The sequence below is a fragment of the Natrix helvetica genome (genome assembly GCF_964273705.1).
Source record: "Natrix helvetica genome assembly, chromosome: 6".
Classification (NCBI taxonomy): Eukaryota; Metazoa; Chordata; class Lepidosauria; order Squamata; family Natricidae; genus Natrix; species Natrix helvetica.
The window spans coordinates 42,957,495-42,982,566 of NC_138553.1; the positions used below are offsets into that span (position 1 = coordinate 42,957,495).

The following is a 25,072-nucleotide window of genomic DNA, read 5'->3' on the forward strand; positions in this document are numbered from 1 at the left end:
ATGTAACTCCCTTCTCCAAGCTAATAGGAAATTCACATAAAGATAATTGTAAATTTATTTACATAAACAATACATAAAATATACATATTCATCTATTTATTTGTCTGTCATTCTGTCTGTCCACCCCTCTCAGTGTCTGTCTGTCTGTCTATCTCTTGAGGACATCTCAAGGAAAAGGATGATCCAGTGCTATAATGCAACTGAATTATTGAATCATAGTGTTGGACTATGTCTTCCACTTCATAATAAAAGGGAGAGATAAGAGATGAACAATGATGAAATAATTTTGTATTTATTCTATTAGTTACTTATGCATTGTGTAAAATCCAATACAACTGTTGTATACAATGAAAATGTGCTCTTGGGGCTTGGCATTTTGTTTGCATACATTTCATTACCTGACTAGGTCAGATCTTCAGTAGCACCAAGGATTCTACCGTTCAACCCTAAGTTATACATATTCTGTTCTCTTGGAACATAAATGATTATAATGTCAGTTCTAAAGCAATAGAAGGATTTCTATCAGTATAATTTAAATATATATTTGACTTAATTAGTCAAATATATGTACAGTTGAGGAACAGCTAACATTTTAAAATCTCAGGGACAAAGGGAGAGGCCTTTTGCAAAATTACACCTTCATGCCTTAGCTCAGTTTTGTCCAGGGCAAGAGTGAGCAGAAAGTAGGAAGATCTACTGGAAAAGTGAAACCAATTCTACCATTAAGTAGAATAAGACAGGAAAGTGATGTGTGTGTGTGTGTGTGTGTGTGTGTGTGTGCGCGTGTGTGCATGTGTTTTCTTAAATCACATATAATTATTTTTATTTATTATTGTTTAATTGCTACAGCCAGGGACAGATCCTTAAGTGAATTTCCACATTAACTGTTGGAATAACTTACTTGATGATCAAGGTGACTGAACAATATTTATTGCTTTGTATCAAGCAACAATGATTTTTGCTAATCCTAAAATACCAAAAGAATTTTTCCTTACATTTATCCAGGTTGGTGGGCTCATATTTGTTTAATCATAGAGCTAAGTAATTCTGAAAAGTTCTAACCTTTTCATGTTTCTACCAATATGTTATTAGTATATAAATAATATGACAAATATATCACCTATATTTGTAACATTTATAACAAGTGCTTAATACAAGAATATACCAAAACTATCAAAGAAATTTTAATTCTGAATTATTCATGTGGGCTAGTTTACTTTTCTTTAGGTGCTATTCTTTTGTTCTTCTATTGCAATAACTCCTTTAGAATATTGGTTTTATTGAATTTATAGAGCATTTTTATTTTCTGCACACGCTTGCTTGACAAATCAAAAGTTGCATTTCCATGACACCAACATTCACATTTCACTGGAAGGAAGGGTGCTGTTGTTAAAGGGCATTTTCGTAGCACCTCCAAAAGAATTTACCAGTAACTAGCAATATACATAATCTAAGGGCTATTCTTTATTCATATAGCAGTGATATAAATTGATTACAGATAATGGTATCAATGAAAAGCTATTCTTCATTCTCTTCCTCTTTCATCAAATAATGAAAATTTGAAATAAGAGAAGTAACTTTTATCATTTATATTCTAGTATTTGGCAATCATTGCTTTAAAAAGAAGTGGAAAAAAATCAAACTATTTGATCAAAAAACCTTATGTTTTGATGTTAATAAGATGGGCTGAGGTTAATTTGGGATAAAGAAATGTCAGTCCCAATAACCTGGGCTATACCTTATTACAAGTAGGCTTAAGGATCCAGAATAATATGTTTGTTTGTTTGTTTATTTGGATTTATATGCCGCCCTTCTCCAAAAGGACTCAGGGCAGCGTACAACGTTAAAAAACATACATCCCAAAAGTTAAAAAAAAAATTAAATCCATATCCAAAAAAAACCCAAACCGAATTTAAAAGACAATACATTTAAAATAAGTTAAAAATTAACAGGCGAGGCCGGCTTGCTGGAAAAGCCAACTTTTTAGGGCGTGTAGGAAGGACCGGAGGTCAGGGATTATGCGAAGCTCCGGGGGCAGCTCATTCCAGAGGGAAGGCGCTCCCACAGAGAGGGCTCTCCCCCTGGGGGTCACCAGCCGACACTGTCGGGCCGACGGCACCCTGAGGAGGCCAACTCTGTGGGATTGTACTGGAGGGTGGGAGGCTACTGGTGGCAGTAGGTGGTCTCGCAGGTACCCTGGGCCTAAGCCATGGAGTGCTTTAAAGGTCATAATTAATACCTTGAATCGCACCCGGAAAACAACCGGCAACCAGTGCAGGCTGCCTAAAAGGGGTGTAACATGGGAGCACCTAGGTACCCCCATGACAACCCGCGCGGCCGCATTCTGGACCAGCTGAAGCCTCCAGGTGCTCTTCAAGGGCAGCCCCATGTAGAGAGCATTGCAGTAGTCCAGGCGAGAAAGGACGAGGGCATGAGTGACTGTGCATAGAGCATCCCGATCCAGGAAGGGGCGCATGTTATAGAAGGAATAACAGAATATCCTTTATTTGTGCACTAGATAACTTAGTGGTTATTTCTAATTAAATATGCATATAAAAGAATAAATCAACATAGAGTTTTAACTCAAAGCACAAATGACCAGGCTCAAATGATCATGCTTTAGATACATTATGTAAAAAGCTGGCTCTCTGGAGAAGGTTCTATGTTGGGACAGGTGGAAGGAAAGAAAAGAAGAGGAAGACCCCCAGCAAGGTGAATGGACTGAAGTACAGTGGCAAAGGGTGTACTTCTGGAAGACTTGAAGGACCAGGTTAGGGACATATCATGAACAAAATTTTACTATGGGTTTGCTAAGAATCAACAACACTGCCTTAATAGCAGATAATCAATCAATAAAATAATAATTTTCTTGGTTGTCCATTGGTTGGCAATCTTTTCAGACACAATATGATGGGTAGATATTCTTAAACTACCTCAACTGTCAAGAAATTTTAAGTAGTAATCACAAACTCTTATTCCTGATTTTGGTGTTCTCATCTGGTGTTTTGTCACCTAAGATTACCAAAATCTTATCAAATTTGATGATTGCAAAATTTTAAACCAAATGAATAAAGAAAACATTACCTTGAGGGGGAAGCTCAATTTGGTTTTGTGAGATGACAGATAACTCAGCCATCTTGGTTACTATGCTGTAGAACTCCTTCTTAGAAATATCAACACCTATTATGTGTTGTAAACCTAGTACACCTAATAAAGTTCAGATGTTCTGAACCTGAGCTACAAGTTCGAAAACACCCAGGACCTGCATTTATAGCAGCCCAAACTCAAATTAAGGGTGCTGATCAAGAAAACAGTGTGACAGAAATTAAAGAAATTTCCATTATAACAATTGTAACTTGTCAATTTTCAATATAGTACATAATATCATTATCTCAGTCTGTGCATTTAAATATTCAAATACAGTATAAATTTAAGAACATGGTATATACTTTACCTGATCTTTCAAATTCTTGCCTAAATCTTTTACATCTTTCATGTTAATTGCATTCTTCCCTCCCTTCTCCTTGCCCTTCTTCTTGTTTTTCTTTTTGAACAAGCATTTCTTACACAGACAGAAACAGCAGGTAAGGACTAATAGGATGGCAACTATGGCTATGGCTATTAAGGCCCAAGGTGGCACTGTGAAGAGAAAATACACACAAGATAGAGTAACAGATTGTTAATCAAGAAGGCAAAGACAAAAGGTATGTATTTTTAGTAAAGTTAGCACAGTATAGCTAGCAATCATTTACAGTATGTCTAATGGTAATAGAAGACAACAAGATACAAAGACCTGCAAATAGAAACAGAATGACTGTGGTAAAAGAAAACAGAAGTAATACCAATAGTAATAAATGCCTTGGATACAATCCCAAAACAACTGGAGCACCAAGTGAATGATAAATTCACCATCAGTCAATTGCAATAAGCAGAAAAGATTACATCTTGCAATGATACCTCTAACACCATCAAATATCAACATCTGCCTATCCTAGGTCCTTGGGATTGACTGAACAGGTGGATAAAAATGTCAAATCCAGTCTAACTCTGAGCAACCAATCCTAATAATAATTGCAAAAGGCAGCTTTGCTTGAAACAGGTTATATCCTGCGGCAATATCTTTAACACCATCAAACAATATGATTTGTGTGTCCCAGGTCCATAGGAAAGACAAAATGGATAAAAATGCCACATCTACTTTAAACATCTGGCTGAATGTGCAATGAATCACAATAATAATATTGACCTATCATTGGGTTTTATAGTCTCACTAGATTAAGAAAAAATGGTATACTAATAAATCTGAATTATCCATTGAAACCAACAGGAAATCACAGTGCATAGGCAATTGCAATTCTTCAGAAAAAATAGTTTGAGTCTTATGACCTTCCAATTTTTCTTCTGCTGAGGGAAGCATGAGTTTAACATAAAACTACCCTCATAACCCACCTTGCATTGTAGCCTGGAAAATAAAGCAACCTTCAAGTCAGCAGGAGCTGGTTATCCAGATCATAAGAAAACAAGTTTTAAGTGATCTGAACAGTCACATATAAGCAGCATTTATTCAATTGCTGTTGCTTTTTCTTGACAATGACTCAGATGCAGGTCACGGTGATATTAAGTGAAGGTCAATGACTATCCAGTAGAAATAAATTTATATTATGAATGAATGCTCATAAATTACAGACATTATACAAATGAAACAAGTATGTGTGAAACTGGTGTGTGCGTGTGTGTGTGTATAAAAGAGAAACAGTCTATTAAAAACCCCTGTAAAATCAGAATGATGTGTAGGCAGCATTTCTATCATATAAAGCAAGGTTCATAGCAGGGATGGGTTCCTGCCAGTTCTAACTTCTTCTATAGAAGAGGTTACACAAATCTACAGTGTCGTTTAGAACCGTTTCCAGCTCCCTCCCCCCGTCCGTCCGCACATCATCAAGATGAAGAGCGAGAGGAGGAATTCTGGGAGTTGAAGTCCACAAGTCTTAAAGCTGTCAAGTTTGAATACCCCTGGGGTTTTTTCCCTAAAGGGTTAGGGATGCAAGGGTCTTGTAACTTGACAGCTTTAAGACTTGCGTGCTTCAAATGCCAGAGTTTCTGAGCCAACATTTTGGTTGCTAAGCAAGATCGTTGTTAATTGAGTTTCACCACATTTTACAAGTTGGCCAAGCCCCCCAGTCACATGGCGGGCAAGCCACTCCCACCTGGTCACATGGTCAGCAAGCCACTCCCACCCAGTCACATGGCCAGCAAGCCACTCCCACCCGGTCACATGGCCAGCAAGCCACTTCCACAAAGCAGGCCATACCTACAGAAGAGGTTCTAAAAATGTTTGAAACCCACCACTGGTTCATAGTGACTATGAAGGAAAGCTTTACTTAAATGGAATCAGAGTTTTATGTCAACACAGGTCATGCAGTGAAATAAATCGTGTTACTTGGATGGTGTAATTCTATACAGCTCTCCTATATTGCTGTCACATTTTTCTGAAATGTGCAAAAATCTTCTAAAAAGATTTTAAAGCAAGCATATATGCTTGCTCCCAGAAAAGTATACAATCTGTCTGACGCAGAAAATATTCTTCCAAACAACTTACAGAGAAATCTCTACAATTACTTGCAAAAGTGAATGGCACTTGAGAGACGGTACCCAAGCATTATAAAAGAAGAATGTACAGAATAAGTGCAGTTCAAATTAACTGGGCAACATAGTAAATATCAATAGTCAATATTTCTTTGTTGAAAGTTTAATAAAAGGAATTGCCAGTACAGACATTTATAGGTACTTATTAATTTCTGGCATGTACATTGTGACCTGCCCAATTATGAGACCTATGGATTACTTCTTTTTGTTAGCTCCTATAATTGTGCATTGGTTGTGATTATTCTTTGGGAGTTGGATTTTCGGAGGGATTTCGGTTTATATTATCCATGGCTGAATGAATAATTTAAAATGTTTTTTTGTGCATCAGGATCCGTTCAAGAAAGCTGCTGTCTAAGGAAAAGACATGGGGAGGGTCCATTCATAATATATGCCAATATTTAAAATGATCAGATGAATCAATACTCTTCTTTCAAGACACTATTTGTTAAAACATAAACTCAAGAGTTATTTCAGTATTGTGGATATGCACACCATTTTGACATCTCAATTTACAAGACATTTGAAAAAAAATCTTAAATTTTTTTATACCCTTTTTAACCCCTTTTCCCTGAAAAAATTTGTAAAAACCAATAAAACTTGTTTTAAAAAAATAAAAAAAATCTTAGTGCATTCAGTCTGAAGCTCTGAAAAAATCTGTAGTGCATTTGGGTGACCTTCTTATTTTTGACTATGAACTTTTTCAATCAGGTGAACAATTTTCTGTTCCAACCAAGTGAATAGAACTGAAATTGAAATAATAAATGGGCAGAGCTGCTAAATGTGCAAAGGTTTTAGCAGAAGACATGATACGAGACACTGGTAGCTACTGTCTCTAGTGTTAGATTGTAAAGATAAATTCTTTTATTATGCTTCTTAAGAAATCATTAATTGCACCATTAAAGAAAGTTAATGGAATCTACATGTCCATATTGATTATTTGTGATTCTGAAATAGTCTTCCTTTTCTTTAAAATCTGCATAAGCAATTCTAATAGGACATCTCACAGAAAAAGAGAAACACAATTAGGGAAAAACCAGAGTCTAGAAGCACCTTTTCTGACCAACATATTTATTAAAAAATATTTTATTTGCAGCTCACAAAGGTTTATGCCTTTCAATACAACTTGTTAGTTAGAAAAAAATGCTGCCAGACTTCTGATTTTTTACTGTTATAAACTATTATGACTGTCTTCCTACAATGTCTAAAAGAAAAAGAAAGGAAACGAGGTTAATGCTATGACAGATTTTTAAAACTAATGATACAACAGCTGACAATTGGGTGGGTTGGCTACATACAGCTACTATTACCTATATTATTTATTCTGTATTGCACAGCAATATATTTGAAATTAATCTGTTTATAGATTTCAGTAGATAAATTACTTCAAGCTTAAAGCAACAAAACTTCAACACAGAGCTTTAAACCAGAACAACTGCTAACTTCGTTTTTAAAAGCCAAAGGGGAATTATATCTGCCTTAATTGGACTAAAATAAATATTGCCATTATGATATTTTTTCATTATATTATCACAATTAAATGCACACTTTTAAAAAGCTACATTTTTTTTGGTTTGGAAGAGAACATCTAGTTCTAGAACATACAGAAACAAACCAGATTTTTGGGGGGGTCAGATCAACATGTAAAAAATATTTAGAACTCTCAAAACATATGATCAAACTCATTAAACAAGGGGAAGTCTTTAATCATATGTGAACTATACAGACTCAATTTGACATCATGAGATTATTCGAATTAGAATTTGTGAGACATGTCACTATAACAACAGCAGCAACGACAACAACAAGAAGAAAAAAGCAGCAGGATTTTTTGCTCATGCTGCAAACAAGGTCACTACAAAGAATGAAAGTCACCAGATTGGCAAAGTGGGAGAATGACAAAAGACTCCGATTTCTGGTGCTGAACAATGCTACTTCCCAAACACCTTGCTAATATTGAGTGCTTTTGAAAGCTTTTTGGCACAGAGTGAGTTGTCACTGAAGATTTAAGTATGTCTCTGAATTGAAAAGAGAAGCAAGGAAGACATTCTATTAGATGAGTCACTTGGCACAAAAAACTGATATAAGAAATAAGTCCCATTACACTTTTGGGAAATAAATTATATATCTCTTGCTATCTAATCTATCTGTCCATCTATCTCTGCTCCATACACACACAAAGCACTTAAGCAGGAACTTCTTCCTTGACAAGTGTTTTCAGCTGCAAAGAATGCCACCTTCCTAGACTAACCATTAAAGGGTTGTTCTATAAACACAAAGAAAACCATTTCCGAGATGCATTTAAAGATAATGGCCAGGTTGCTTTAGTTTCCATTCCAGAGTATTTAACAGTATTATTATGTCGACAATGATTGATTGCAGGATTTGGCTTTTCTGCACAAAAAGCATAACTTCTGACTGGCTTGATAGTAGAACAGTAGTGGTCATTAACTTTGTTGCAGGAACTACTGCCATGGTGATAAATGGATTTTGTTTGCATTAGCTTCTGGAGACAAAAAGCATCATTTAATCTCATTAATGAAAACTAATCAACTGCAAACTTAGATCATCTCCAGAGCTAAACAAGAAGACTGTTTTTTTCCTGTTTGATTTAGAAGTGCACTATAATAAGACAATGAAAAATAATAGGATCCTTGGGACTGTGAGTGCATCCACCTATGAACTAAATGCATGTGCCTCCTGGCTGGTCAAGGCCACCTGGGAGATGACACATGGGTGGGTCCAAGCAACGATTAACTTATCCTTGATGAAGTGGGTCCTTTTAAAGTAGCATTGGGCATGGCCTAGTTGGTATCCTGGGGGAGGGATTTTTGCGCTCCCTGGGCTCTGGAGGTTTTTCTCAACCCTCCAGGAGGGTGAAAATGGCCTTCCCGTGCTCCAGAGGCCCTCTGGAGTTAGAAAACAGGCCCATTTCCAGCCTTCCTGAACTTCCGGTAAGCCTGTTATTTGCCCTCTCCGAGCCCGCACCCCCCCTGTACTTACCTGCATCCAAAAAGGAACACATGGGGACTCCTGAGAGGCGCAGAGTGGGTGGGGCCAGCCAGGAGTGGGATTTGGGGGTTCTCCAAACTGCACAGAATCTTAGCTAGAGGTTCTTCTGAACCCCTGCAAACCCCCTGCCTATAGAACATCTTGGCCCCTGAGGCAAGATTGGCTTCACTCTTCTACTTTTTAGAGAAGCGTTAAGACCTGGCTCTTCAACTAGCATCTTAATGTAAATCTGGGGGTGGGTGGTGGTGGCTTAAAGGCACTCATTTTATCTTTTTATCTTTGTTTTTAACTTCGTCTATTTTTGTATAGATTTTGCGGTTTTTATTTGTAAACTGCCAGAGTCACTTAGACTCTGGAGATGTATAAATTTGATAAATAAATAAATGTTGTGCTAACGAAGTCCATTCCTTTCTATTCTTTATGTTTCTGAATGAGTGCTAATACTGAGTAACCTCAATTTGAGTGGCTGACAGTGAGGTACCATTTGCTGTTCCAAGGCAACAAAATATCTTTGGCTAACTTGGTTGCTTTTAACTTTTGAATTAACTTGTCCATTTAACTTGTGAATTCTGCATCCCCATCTCTTTTAGAAACCCTGCTCTCTTCTCTGAATTTCAGCTTCTGGATATATTACAAAAAGTTTATTAATAAATCTTGAATTGAGTGCGATTTTTAGAAATACACGAATTAATGTTTAGATCATACTAAGTAAGATACAGTATATAGAAAATATGTTTGCTGATAACAAGATGCGAGAAAATATGCATAGCCATATACTGTAGATCAGTATGCTACTGTATATGAAACACCTGGATCTCTTGGAGAAAAAACCCATGGAATACAGATAAATTTTACTTGCTGATTAAAACAGACTAATCTTCTATTTTAAACTCAACAGGGGGGTAGCTTCTTGTTAAAATTTAAAGATATTTCAGGAGAATCTTGATATTGTTTCCTTAAGAGGAAGGGGAAAAAACTATCTTCAAGTTTAAAGTAGCATGGAAACTGCTCTGAATTATTTATTTATTTAAAACATTTATGTAGCTGCTCATCTTATAATCAACTCTGGGCAACTTCCAATCAAAAATTAAAACAGCATAAAAGCCATATTAAAACTATAAAACTAAACACATTAAAAATGACAAAAATCATCTCCTCTTATACCAGCACTTGATGGGAAAGCCAGGTCTTCAACGCTTTATGGAAAGCTAGGAAGGCCGAGGGCTTGTAATCTTTGGGGGCAGAGTGCTCCAAAGGACAGGCACTGTCCCCAGAAAAGATAGGATTCCTAGCTCCCATTACATGGCAAAATTTGGGGAAGGGACTAGAAGCACGCCCATCTTATCTTACCTGGTAGGACAGATAGATGTCTTTAGGGAAAGATGCCCTACAGATAATCTGCCCCTGTGCCACAGGGTTTAAAGGTGATGAGAAAGAAAATATGAATTTCTGGATGGATATTAGTTTTCTGAGTCTATCATTGCTAATGATGTTCAATAATGCTTATTGAATATTATTTTCCTGTCTTTTTACTCTATCTTGAAAATTATGTTCTCCTTTTTATTCTTAAAAGTTTCGTATTGCTTAGTCTACATTTTTTACTGGTTTCTGAAGAGATACAATTAATTGTACAATCCTGCTGATGTTACAGGTTCAAATAATTGTTGATTACCTCTAACAAAGTTTTTATTAGGGAATAAGCAAGAACATAGCTGCCTCTATGTTAGTGATAGCCCGGGTTTCTGCAACAAAAGCAATTACTCATAAACTCTTATATAATTACCTCATATAGCCCTAATATAACAACTATTTAATAATTTTGATTTAATTAAACATAGGTCTGTTATTGTAAATGGAACTGTAAGCAACCTGTCTTTTTTTTTCTTGGCTTTCAGGAAGAAATGCAAACAAAGCCACATAAAATTCAAGTGCTCTCTTGGTCTCAGCATTTATTCATGGTTTATAACTATGCAGTAGTTTTCACGTTTGTCAAATAATCTCAAATTATTTATGCTACATTTATGAAAAACTGTGGAAATTAAGTTAACAAAAAACCCAAACAAAACCCAACTCTACCATAAAAGAGGTCAAATTGTCACACATCTGTATAAAATAAACTCACTGGAATAAAGCAGTGTTTCTCTCAAGACCTTTCCCCACTTTTAAAAATGGTAAGAGCACTCCAAAATAGTTTTTGTTGTTTATTTTATTTATTTATTTATTCTTCGCATTTCTAAACCGCCCCCTCTCCCAAAAAGGGACTCGGGGCGGTGTACAGTCCATACAACAAATAACAGATAAAATACAAATATAAATATAACTATAAATATACGTATATATGTGGAGGAGGTTAAAATTAAGAGTACTGTACAGAAGAATAAATATGGGTCTAAAAGCCCTAAAAACAATTAGAAATTAAAACATTACCCTTAAAATAACCAGATGAGAGTATACTACCAGGAGTTCATAGTTGTAACATTTATAATTATGCCAGGCCAGCTAATCGGAACAGGTGAGTCTTCAATTTTTGTCGGAAGGAGCGGAAGTCCAAGGTGGTTCTAATGTCGGGGGGGAGGTCATTCCAGAGGGTTGGGCCCATCACAGAGAAGGCTCTACTCCTTGGCGCCGCCCGCTGGCATTGCCTAGTGGACGGCACCTGGAGAAGGCCCTCCCTGTGAGAGCGGATTGGCCGCAGGGATGTATGTGGGAGGATGCGATCCCGCAAGTAACTAGGTCCTGAGCCATGGAGCGCTTTAAAGATAGTAATCAGGACCTTGAAACGCACCCGAAAAACCACAGGTAGCCAGTGCAGCTCGCGCAGGAGCGGTGTTACGTGGGAGAATCTAGAGCTCCCCATGATAACCCGCGCGGCCGCGTTCTGGACTAGCTGCAGTCTCCGGGCGTGTCCCAAGGGAAGCCCCATGTAGAGAGCATTACAGTAGTCTAGGCGAGACGTCACCAGCGCATGAGTGACTGTGCATAGGGCATCCCGGTCCAGTAGGGGGCGCAATTGGTGCACCAGGCGAACCTGGTGGAACGCCCCCCTTGCCACGGCTGCCACATGGTCATCCATTGACAGCCGGGCATCTAGGAGGACGCCTAAATTGCGCGCCCGTTCCACAGGGGGCAGTAGCTCATCCCCTATGGCCAGCGATGGGGTCAGCTGGCTGAACCGAGGTGCCGGAAGCCACAGCCACTCAGTCTTGGAGGGGTTGAGTTTGAGTCTGTTGTCCCCCATCCAGACCCCGACGGCTTCCAAACACCGGGACATCACTGCGACAGCCTCGTTGGGGTGGTTTGGGGTTGAAATGTACAGCTGAGTATCATCAGCGTACAGATGGTATTCAACCCCAAAACCACGGATGATCTCGCCCAGCGGCTTCACATATGCATTGAAGAGAAGGGGCGAGAGGACCGACCCCTGCGGCACCCCACAAGAGAGTGGCCTCGGGGTCGATCTCTGCCCCCCTGTCAACACATATTGCATCCGGCCGGAGAGGTAAGAATCGAACCACCGTAACACGGTGCCTCCGACTCCCATCCCCTCTATTGTTATAGATCAATGATGGCTAACCTTTTTTGGATTGCGTGCCAAAAGCGGGGGGACCGCAGGGGGTTGTCATGTTATGCGTGTGACCCCAGTGCACATGCATATGTGACCCCCCGCTTGCATGCATGCACGCGCGACCAGCACTCCCCCCTTTTGGTATACTTTTTTTGTCCTCCCCAGGCTCCAGAGGCTTTCTAGGAGCCTGGGGAGGGTGAAAACAGCCCTCCACCTCCTGGAGGCCCTATAGAGACTTTAGGAGCTTCCCTGAAGCCTCCGGAGGGCGAAAAACGGCCCTATGGGCAACCCGGAAGTTTGGGAATAGTGACTTCTGGTTTGGCCGTAGGGCCATTTTTCGCCCTCCAGAGCCTTCAGGGAAGCCTCCTGACGGCTAAGGAGGGCGAAAAACAGCCCTATGAGCCAATCAGGACTTCCAATTTGGCTATAGGACCATTTTCCACACTCCGGAGCCTTCAGGGAAGCCTCCTGAAGGTGAAAAATGGCAGTATGGCCAAACCGGAAGTCCGTTCCCGAACTTCCAATTTGCCCATAGGATCAGTTTTTCACTTTCCGGAAGCCTCAGGGAAGCTCCTGAAGCCTCTGGAGGGCCTCCAGGGGTGGGGGGCAGTATTCCCCCTTCCCATGTGCCATAGGCTTGCCATCATGGTTATATATTATATTAAGGGTCTGCAAACTTTGCAACTTTCAGCTCCCAGGATTCCCCAGCCAGCCACAATTCCTGAAGGTTTGAAGACCCCTGGGATATATTGTCAATATTTACTGGATTCCATTGCCATTACTGCTTCTTGTGAATGTTTGATGGAATTATTTTTAAATATAGGCTGGCAAACAATTTGCCAGTTCATGAAAGGGGATATTCCCAGAATCTTAGACCACACTTGGAGAAACATTAGTATACAATATAGAAAATTGCTTTTATATCTACTTATGAAGAACTCCATGGAGATGTCTTCAGACAGCGCTGGCTCTTCAGCTTTGAAATGGAGGTGATCACCGCCCCCTAGAGTTGGGAACGACTAGCACATATGTGCGAGGGGAACCTTTACCTTTAAACTCCTAGCCAAAAATGTTCATGCTTATTTAGAATTAGACAAGAGAGTAAGTTGTGTCTTAGTTTTTAAGTTTTACCGAGGCCTCATTAGGTATTTACCCAAAAGATACTTCTGAACTTTTTCTTGAAAATAATCTGTAAAAATTAGAACATCAAGAAAAAAGGAGCATAAAAAGAGCTGGATCTCAGAATATAAAAAATGTTTACTTTGTATGAGGCAGTGGTGGGTTTCAAATCCCGTTCCAACCGGTACAGTTGGAATGAGGCTGGCGATGTCCTCATGGACGCATGTAGCATGCGCACACATGCACGCAATGCACATGTGCATTCAAGCACCTATGTGATGCTCCGCGGAGCGTTGCGCATGTGCTGTATGCACCATGCACCTGGGTGGAAGCGCAAAAGCCTTTAAACTCCGATAGGTGGGCCCTCCGGAGCACCGTACTGGAACGGTATCCAGTGCTCCGGGCTGGCTCCGGTACGCTCGTACCGGGGCATACTGCCTGCAACCCACCACTGGTATGAGGGTACTTGTGTGGGGAATCACATTTGTTCCATTACATTAAAAAACTGCATATTCAACAGGGATGGCTTGGATGAAAAGCCATGTCACAGTATTTGGTCAGAGACATACGGGCTTTATAGAGCCAGGATATTCCATTGTGGTACTCTTAGTGGCTGGTTTTCCTCAGGGATAATTGCTTTCCACATGAAGCACAAAATTAATGTTTTGAACACTTGTGTAGATTCATTTACAGGAAAGAAGTACTAGTACAGAAGCTAATTTTGGACTTTGCTTCATTTCTCATACTGCTGAACAGGGGGTTATAGGATGTGCTTCTCTCTCTAAAGCTACAACTGAAGTTCAAATCTGAAGGACAGGAAATATAAGAAGTTAAGTTAGGATATTTTGGAAAGGACAATATAGGATATTTTGAACAGTCCAAAAAAGTTGGATTGGCCTCCACAGAGCAATTGAAATCCTCAGTGTCATCCCTAAACCAAAATGCAATTATATCAGCTTGACAACATACTTAAATATATCCTTTCCTATTGCATCCAAGGGAAAGATTTTTAACAAATGAAAAAGGGCAGAAAAACATTCACATTTCTTCAACTTAATTTCTGTCCTGCTGGGCTTTAGCCATTAAGACATTAGAACAGTTGAGTGTTTTGATGCTGAAGCACTCCAATTTCAGCCTAGGACTGTTGATTGCTTTGCTTCAGCCTATTTCCACATTAATTTGCTAAACCTTTTAAAAATATCAACAGAAAAATTTATACAGTACCAGGCATGTATCTCCCTTAAGATGCATTTTGAATGCACATTTATTGTTTCACACATTTACAACCAAAATAAGTAGTTTTGTGGCATACTAACCCCAAACATATATTTTATGTATAGTTGTCCTTAACCACATTTGTATGCATGAGTAGGCTATTGAACTACTAAATTATAAAATATACAGCTTTTAGTATAAGAATTCATCTTGGTTTGAACATCATTCAGGAAACATGAAATTTGCAAATGATTTCAACCATTTATCATTATAATTACATAATTATACAACAAGGCTTCTGGTGCTGTAAGTGCCAAACTGTCTGATTTAGATATCTAAGTCAAATTTTAAATAATTGTGTTGGAAACAATCAGCAGCTATTAAAATGTAATTTACCAGAAAAACAGTCCCCCCCCCCCTCTATATAGGAAAGGGAATGAAATGTTGAACTCTTTCTTGAAGATTTAGAATACAAAGATACTTGCATGTTGGATATAAGGTTTTGAATATAATGATCAGATTATTATATTCAGCCAAAGATTTAGGAGAAAAAGCAAAATCAGATTTAGAAACGTGCAAATATCATTTTTAAATGGGCCACATCACTTGTTCTTGTTAGATTTGAGACAACCATTTAGCTGAAATGGTATAGGGTTTCTTGATATAGAGTGTGGGGTTTAAATAGAAGACCTCCAAGGTCCCTCCCAATTCTGTTATTCTGTTATTATGATCAGAATTTAGGATCTGTCTGTCATTCACACTGGCAGGTCAGTTGCATTTGGATAGATCACAATTATGGGTAAAAGGATGGTTTTCCACTTCTACTTCTGTACTCCAGCTGCTGGCACTTTAAGTGCATTACATGTTAAGAGGATCCAAAGTAGCATCCCTCTTATTTAATGTTGAGAACTGTGATTTGGAGAAGGCATGGTTTAATTTGACTTTGAGATTTAGAGGCAAAATAACTAAATCACTTCAGTTTAATTTAAAAATATTTTGATAATATGTCAGAAGTGGGAGATAACAAAACAACTAGTAAATCATTAAGAGAATATTAACATTGCCAGGTTTGGCTCTTTACATACAATTCCCAGTATATTTTTCATATATTCCCCAGCTCCTTGAAAATAAGATGTCACAAGAGTAGAATATCATATCAGATTCCATACTATCCAGCAAATAGCTTATTCAAAGGTTTTGCTGAAGCAGTACTGACAAAACCTTACCAGATTTTTCAAACTGTTTTCCATGGAATTCTCAAGTTCTGACAGGAAAAAAAAATGCAGCCAATTTTCTACTACTAGAACTGCGATTCCACATGTTGTGTGTATAATAATGATGATGAATCACACCCTTCATCCATGTAATAATATTGATAGACTCTATCAATGAAAATAGGAAGGTGTGGAATGTTGCAAGTACATCAAATGGTTGAAGAATAAAAGAGTATTGGAAGAATATCTGAAGAACAGTGAAGAAGATATGCTGAAACTAGTATATCAGGAAGCCTTAGTGACAACTGGAGAGACCAAACTGACCAAATGAAGAACAGAAAAGAGACACGGGAAGACAAAATATTACATGGTCAGTACATTTTTAAAAAGTAGGCAAAACAGATAATAACAAGTCCTGGCAATGGCTAAGAACAGGAAAGTTAAAGAAAGAGGCAGAGGGGCCACTTCCACACAAGACCAAACCTTTAGGACAAATGCACACAAAGTCAGAGCTAAGAAGATAGCAACAGTCAGTGGTGCCTTGCAAAGAAGCTGAAGAAACAGTGGATCATCTGGTAAATTCTTCAAGAAGATTGCACAGAATGACATCAAACTTAACAAAGTAGCAATAATGATTCATTAGAAGATCTGCAAGAAATATCATTTGTCTGCAAGCAAGAACTGGTGAGATCACATAATAGAAAAAAAATCACAGAAAATGAAGAAGCTAAATTGCTCTGGGATTTTGGAATTCAAACAGGCAGGCACTTGCCACATGATACCCCTGACTTAACAACTGTCCAAAAGAAAGACAAAAAACTTTGCAAATTTGCAGATGACACCAAGCTGACGGGAATAGCCAACACTCCAGAACTCCAGAAGATAGGCTTAAGATACAGAAGGATCTTGACAAACTTGAACATTGGGAACTATCTAATAAAATGAAATTCAATGGTGAAACGAGTAAACTTCTAGATTTAGGCAAGTAAAATGAAATGCACAGGTACAGTATAGGTGGTACCTTACTCAATAGTAGTAACTGTGAGAGGGATCTTGGAGTCCTAGTGGACAACCATTTAAATATGACCAGCAGTGTGCAGCAGCTGCCAAAAAAGCCAACACAGTTCTAGGCTACATAAACAGAGGGATAGAATCAAGATCACGTGATAGCAGTGTTTCAATATCTCAGGGGTTGCCACAAAGAAGAGGGAGTCAAACTATTTTCCAAGACACCTGAGGGTAGAACAAGAAGCAACAGGTGGAAACTAATCAAGGAGAGAAGCAACTTAGAACTGAGGAGAAATTTCCTGACAGTTAGAACAATTAATCAGTGGAACAGCTTGCTTCCAGAAGTTGTGAATGCCCCAACATTAGAAGTCTTTAAGAAGAGGTTGGATAGCCATTTGTCTGAAATGGTATAGGGTTTCCTGCCTAGGCAAGGGGTTGGACTGGAAGACCTCCAAGGTCCTTTCCAACTCTGCTATTGTATTGTATTGTATTGTGAAGTATTAATACCACTTTATAATGCCTTGGTGAGGCCACACTTGGAATACATGCATTCAGTTTTGGTCGCAACGATGTAAAAAAGATGTAGAGACTCTAGAAAGAGTGCAGAGAAGAGCAACAATGATGATTAGGGGACTGGAGACTAAAACATATGAAGAACGGTTGCAGGAACTGGGTATGTCTAGTTTAATGAAAAGAAGGACTAGGGGAGACATGATAGCCGTGTTCCAATATTTCAGGGGTTGCCACAAAGAAAAGGGAGTCAAACTATTCTCCAAGGCACCTGAGGGTAGAACAAGAAGCAATGGGTGGAAGCTAATCAAGGAGAGAACCAACTTAGAACTGAGAAGAAATTTCCTGACAGTTTGAACAATTAATCAGTGGAACAGCTTGCCTCCAGAGGTTGTGAATGCCCCAACACTGGAAGTCTTTAAGAAGATGTTGGATAGCCATTTGTCTGAAATGGTATAGGGTTTCCTGCCTAGGTAGGGGGTTGGACTAGAAGACCTCCCAAGGTCCCTTCCAACTCTGCTATTGTATTGTATTGTAACTCTGAACAGTGGACGTGGCAATACCTAGAGACAGTAGAATAGAATAGAAAAAACTGGAGAAGATAACAAAATACAAAGACTGCAAATAGAAATAGAATGACTGTGGCAAAAGAAAACAATAGTAATAGGCACCTTGGATCAATCCCAAACAACTGCAGCACCACTTGAACACCATCGGCATCGAATTACCATGGATGAATTGCAAAAGACAGACTTTGGACAGCTTACATCATGTGGCAATACCTTTAACACCATCAAACATCAACCCCTGCCTTCTCACATCCTTGCAAATGACTCATAGATGGACAAAAATGACATATCCAGTTTGAACATCTGGCTGACTGTGCAACAGACCAATAATAATAGTAATAATAATAGTAATAATAGTAATAGTAATAGTAATAATAATAATAATAATAATAATAATAATAATAATAATAATAATAATAATAATAATAATAATAATAATACAGGTACATTAAAGAAAGAAACAGAGTCACTAATCCTGGCTACGCAAGAACAAGCTATCCGAACAAATGCCATTAAGGCCAAAATCGAAAAATCCTCTGATGGATTAATTCACCCATAGAGGCGCAGGCCTTTATGGAAAAAAATAAAACACTCCTAGAGAAACCACCAGACACCACAACGGACACGCAGGACACGGGAGGGGCCAGAGCTCTGCCAGTGGAGGGAGATGGGGCAATAGCAAGAAGACTCAGATCACAAAAATAAACAAGAAAATCATATTATTATAAATTGACCGAAAGTGAAAATGGAATTATATTTGGATTTTATACTGTAATGTTTAATTTGATTGAATTTAATAATAGAACTAATATGCTGATTGTAATCAATTATATACCAATGCATTATATATAAATGTATACTATGGGTATGGAGGGAGGGGGGCCTCACACATTTTGCAACTGCCAAAATTTGTATACCTGTCCATTTACCCTTTTCCCTATAAATCTTGAAAAACCAATAAAATTTTATTACAAAAAAAAAAAAAAAGAAAAATCCTCTGATGATGCCAAATGCAGACTCTGCAAAGAAGTTGATGAAACTGTTGACCACATACTCAGCTGCTGTAAAAAAATCGCGCAGACTGATTATAAATTGCGGCACAATTCAGTAGCACAAATGATCCACTGGAATTTGTGCAAAAATTATAATATTAAAACAACAACAAACTGGTGGGAACATAAGCCTGAAAAAGTCACCGAAAATCAGATGGTCAAGATCCTGTGGGATTTTCGTATACAAACGGACAAAATACTAGCGCATAACACACCAGACATCACACTGATTGAGAAAAAGAAGGTTACAATCATAGACATCGCAATACCAGGTGATAGCAGGGTCGAGGAGAAGGAACATGAAAAAATCGCGAAATACCAGGACTTAAAAATTGAAATTCAACGATTATGGCACAAACCAGCAGTGGTAATTCCAGTGGTAATCGGCAGACTGGGTGCTATTCCAAAAGCACTGGAATTACATTTAAAACAGTTAAAACTTGACAAAATCACCATCAGTCAAATGCAAAAAGCTGCACTGCTTGGATCTGCATGTATATTATGAAAATACGTTACGACGTCCTAGGCCCCTGGGTCGGGCCAGACGAGTAATCAATGTCAAATCCGGCGAAACAACTGGCCGCTGTGATACAATTGTAGTATAATAATAATAATAATAATAATAATAATAATAATAATAATAATAATAATAATAATAATAATAATAATAATAATAATAATAATAATAATAATAAAACAGAAGGCTTTATTTTGGCAGCTCAAGAACAAGCCGTAGCCACAAACTACATGAAGGCAAAAATTCAACATGTTACCACCAACAGCAAATGTCGCCTCTGTAATAAGAAAGATGAGACAGTCGACCACTTGATCAGTGGGTGCAGCAAAATTTCACAAACTGACTACCTACAACGCCATGACCGCGTTGCTAAGATCATTCACTGGAAATTGTGCGAAAAGTTTGGATTTGTGCAAAACCCATTGGGACCATCAGGTTGAGAAGGTTTTAGAGAATGAGAAAGTCAAGATCTTGTGGGACTTCAGAATCCAGACTGACAGGCAGTTGGCCCACAACACACCTTACATAACAATAGTCGAAAAGAAAAAAGTATGGTTCATTGACATTGCAATACCTGGAGATGCACAATAAACAGCAAGAAAAAATCACAAAGTACCGGGACTTGCAAATTGAAGTTGAGCGACTGTGGAAAAAGAAATCGTGTGTTGTCCCGATTATAATTGGAGCCCTTAGAGCAATACCTAAAGGAGTACCTCGCTATTTGGAAATTTTAAATTTATCAGATTTGAACATTCTGATTCTACAAAAAACCGCTCTACTTGGAACAGCTTATATCCTTCAACGTTACCTTAACAGTTCCTAGGTCCTTGATTAGGACTCCAGCTGTTGAGCTACCAACCAGCCCCAAAGGCTGTGAATCTCACCAAAGATTAACAACAACATCATCATCATCATCATCATAGGCACAATAATTCATACCAGTCAAAATCTGTGCCCATGTTTGAAGTGCTGAGCGTAACTCTTAACTATATGAGGTGAGCATAACTATATATTCTATATTTTAATTTTTACTTTCAATCCCCTTCCTATGTTTTCAAGTATAGTTGTCTTTTTTTTACAATCATTACACATGTATCATTATTATTGTTAAATTTATTTGCCGATCCCATGGTTTGAGACAAATGAGCAATTTATAATGTAATAAAAATATATAATATCCAGATAATTATAAAAATCAAAACAGATTAAGATTACAAAAAATTAAAACAAACTGATTATTTAAGAATTATGTAAAACAAAGTAAAGGAAGATTTTTATGACTTCAAAATCCTCACTATGTTGCTGCCAACTCAGATCCCAGTAATATACATTAATGGAATCTGAGTTGGCAGCATCATATGAGGATTTGACATTTTATATGTGAAGTCTGGCAGGGTGGGGGGAGGTTGTGCCACAGTAAATTTCTTTCCACTTGGTTGTACAAAATATCAATTTTAAGATCCATTCATCCAGTCTGAAAATATAATTTTGATATCGGTTTAACATATGTTCCAACTAAAGTCAAAATGATTTATCTGTAGCTCTAAATTAAAACAATCTGGATAATGTCAACATATTAAAGTATGTTATTTTGAAAAATAGATAGTGGATATCTCATTTTGAACTAAACTAATATTTTTTAATTATATAAAGCTTTAAAATTGTACGTAAGAATTGATAAATAAGATTTTTTTTGACAAACTTTTAATGATTTTCACTTTAATCTCTACAATTATTCATTGGTTAATATTATTTTTTGCTATTTATCAAAATCTGTTTCTTAAGCTATTTGATAAAGCTAACTTATAAAGCTATATGTACTCCTTATATCTATAGATCCAGAGCAAGCAAAACAATCTAGTGGTAGCAGTGACGTGCGGTGAGGTTTATGACTGGTGAGGCACTGACACAGTGCTGAGTTTCAAATATTTTTAGACTTGTGGACTTCAACTCCCAGAATTCCACAGCCAGACATGCTCAGTTCCAATTTAAAGTGACAGCATTTGTTTTTCTCCTTTGCTCCTTCTTTCTTTTTCTTTTTCTTCTCCTTCCCCTCCTTCCTCTCTCTCTCCCTTCCTCCCCCTCTCTCAAACACACAAACACACACACACACACACACACACACACACACACAGAAGTTGGATTGGACTATCTCTCCTACCCCTTCCCTCTCTCACTCACTCTCAAACAACCCCCACACACACAAAAGTTGGATTGGATATCTTTTCCAGTGGCTTGAAAGCAGCTCCTCTGCCATCCCCCCCCCCCCATTCCCCTGCTGCCTTTCCCAAACACCTCCACCATTGCAAATGCAGCCTGCTGCCTGGGTGGAAATGCCTGGAACACAATAAAGCCCAACCACTCACCTCCTGCTGGCAGGCTGAGGTGAGAGGAGAGGCAGAGAAGGGGAGTTGATCCGAGCCTTCCAAAAGAAAGGAGCTGGGGGGAAGTGTGTGTACTACAGCATGGCTCTTTGCCTGGCTTCCTGCCTCCTCCTGTGGTCTCCTCAGTGCTCGCTTGTGCTCTCCCTCCCCAATTGTAGTTTGATTGCAGGTGGAGCCACGTTGCCTTTTCAAACTTGTAATCAGTGAAGCTGGGCTAGATTTTTATATAGTTTTATCCAGCTGTGTGTGTGTGAGAGAGAAATGAATGGGGGCCTGGGGAGGAAGTCACTACACTTGGGGAGGGAGAGCACCAGTGAGGTTAAGCAGAGTCATCCACGGTGAGGCAGCAACTAGCTCAGCTTTTTCCTTTTACTTTTTTTTTTCATGATGAGAGTGGTGAGGCTGTGCCTCACTTGCCTCACCTGACTGCACGTCACTGAGTGGTAGCATGTACAACATTCATGATATAACTAAATGCACTAAGATCAAAATACCCAGAATCATGGATCTCATCAACCTTTACCTCACCACTACTTATATTTTCATGGACAAATGTACCAATAAATCAGAAAAATACCCACAGGATCACAACTCTTAGGATTCAGGATAAATTGTAATCCAGCATTTAAAAACAATGGCACTCCCATACATATAACCAAAAGTAAGGATCTGTTATGTAGATGAAACCTTCATCATAATAGAAAAGGGACAAAAAGAGACAACATATGAAGCAGCCAACATCTTCAAAGGAATAAAACTGACAAGGGAAAAAGAAAACAACATGCTATCTATCCTTCCTGGATATCCTCATCACCAGAGGAAGCAATGGCAAATTAAAAACACAAATCTCCCACAATAAAACGATTGTCAGAAAAAGACAATGACAAACTACTGATATATTTTTACCAGAAAAACACACTGCTGAAGACATGAAATTACTAGGAGATAGGCTCAATTAAAAAAAGATATTTCTTTGGACTAAGAAAAAACTTTGCATTTTAATGGATTAATCAACTACTTCCTAATACGCAATTATTAACTATGGTATTTTCATAAATAATTTTGATCAACTGTATTCCTATACATCAGAATGCAGATTGTTTAATCGTGTAACATACGGATTGAGATGGTACAAGAACTTTTAGTTATACATAATAAAAGTCATAAGCCATTCAATTCAATCATCAAAAAAGCTATGGAGTCATTTCACAGGTTTAGCATCAGTTATAATGCTCGTAGTTCCAGAACCAACTACCATTAAAGTAAATGGAAAGACTGTTAATTGCTTCTGTAGGAGTCAGATCTGTCTGTTTAGGGATCTGGCAAAGTTCCAGCCACATCATTAATCCTTCCTGCTGTTTCAAATGGAAAAACTTTAAACAGCACACAAAATAATTAAATCAGAGGAGAACAATATTGAATGTAACAATTTGTTAAGACTGCCTCTCTGGCATCAACATATAAAGGATGTTCTAATAATCAGACAGAGATATAGCGAGGCTACAGTTCAGCTGAAGTGGATGGCAGATCCTGTTCCATAGTCATTTTTTAAGACAGCCTGCCTTCAATTTTACCCTTCTCCTTAATCCCAGTTTGTCAGAAAACACCATCCAGATTATTTCCCAATCCCATCTGTTAACATTCGGTATTTTGGCTTTTTCTACCATAGTTTAAATTACTAGGAGTTTATCAGAGAAAATGAAACTATTTTCAGACAAAAGGAAAATAGAAGATGGAATTCCAACCTCAATCTTTATATAATTTCAGTCCTGTTTTTGCATTTTTTGGCAGCGGAAAAGGGAAGTGACTGGATTGCTAGTAGAGGAAGTAAAAATGGATAGGTAACAAGAATGTTATCAGTAAAAGAAAGATTATGGTGTCAATACTGATAGATTTTTTTCTTAATTTGACTGCATCTAACTGGAGATGAGTACAGTCCTTTAGTAGGCTTGTGACCAGAAAAATAAGTCATCTTGGTGCTTTGGCTATGGAATTCCTTCCACAGGAAAAGGTGATGATTCTTTTGTGTTTCTAAATATAGAAAATTCCAAGATATAGAGAAGAACAGTGTGACTCTCTCCCATCATTGTCCTTTGAAGGGGGAAATCCAGTGTCTTCTATAGGGATTTGCTTAAGTCTGCTCAGTTTTAGAAAATTAAAGTTTCACAGTTCTTCACCATCTGTTTTTCCTAGCAATGCTGGTAAATATGTTTAATTTAAGTAGGAATTCAAATAAGAACATTAGAAATATAAATGTCATGGCCCTTTCAAATATTTTTTTTAAAAGTTCTTTTAAAAACAAGAAGCTGATAATGTGAATATTGAAAGGTTGAATAGAAAAGGAAAATACAGGAGGAAAATTATTTCCCTGATATGATAAATAAATGTAATAAGGATTCCAAGAATTCACACAATGTTTAATTATGTTAATTATGTTGGATGCTAGGGTTTTCTTAAAAATTAAGTTACACATGAGAATAATTACTACTGTTTCTGTGGCATATTACAAGTGTTGCAGCTATATTGGTTAGAGCAAATGTAGACAACTTTTGTCATTGAAAACTATGAGACTATAGTTCTCATTTTCTGATCATTAACCATTCTAGTTGAAGCAGATGGAATTGGTTAAGAAATTATATAATAATTACAGTCAGACATCTGAAAAGCATCCATGAATATATTCTCTCTCCTACTATTTCTAGAGATACCTAAAAAAAAAAAGAATTAAAAGTTGATTATGACTAACCTCTGATTTCACTAACTGAATAGGTACATCATCATCATCATCATCATCATCATCATCATCATCATCATCATCATCATCATCATTATTATTATTATTATTATTATTATACGATTGTATCACAGCGGCCAGTTGATTCGCCGGATTTGGCATTGATTACTAGTCGAGCCCCACCCAGGGGCCTAGGACGTCGTAACGTATTTTCGTAATATACATGCAGATCCAAGCAGTGCAGCTTTTTGCATTTGACTGATGGTGATTTTGTCAAGTTTTAACTGTTTTAAATGTAATTCCAGTGCTTTTGGAATAGCACCCAGTGTGCCGATTACCACTGGAATTACCACTGCTGGTTTGTGCCATAATCGTTGGATTTCAATTTTTAAGTCCTGGTATTTCGCGACTTTTTCATGTTCCTTCTCCTCAACTCTGCTATCACCTGGTATTGCGATGTCTATGATTGTAACCTTCTTTTTCTCAACCAGTGTGATGTCTGGTGTGTTATGCGCTAGTACTTTGTCTGT

At 38.0% G+C, this 25,072-nt stretch overlaps 1 protein-coding gene across 1 annotated transcript in view; it reads right to left on the minus strand.

Moving 5' to 3' along the window:
* SYT1 (synaptotagmin 1) overlaps positions 1–25,072 on the minus strand; it is a 317,356-nt gene that overhangs the window by 89,349 nt on the left and 202,935 nt on the right. Inside the window, exon 4 of the mRNA XM_081958585.1 lies at positions 3,455–3,639. Within this exon, the coding sequence (XP_081814711.1) occupies positions 3,455–3,639 (185 nt within the window). The remainder of the gene's footprint in view (positions 1–3,454; positions 3,640–25,072) is intronic.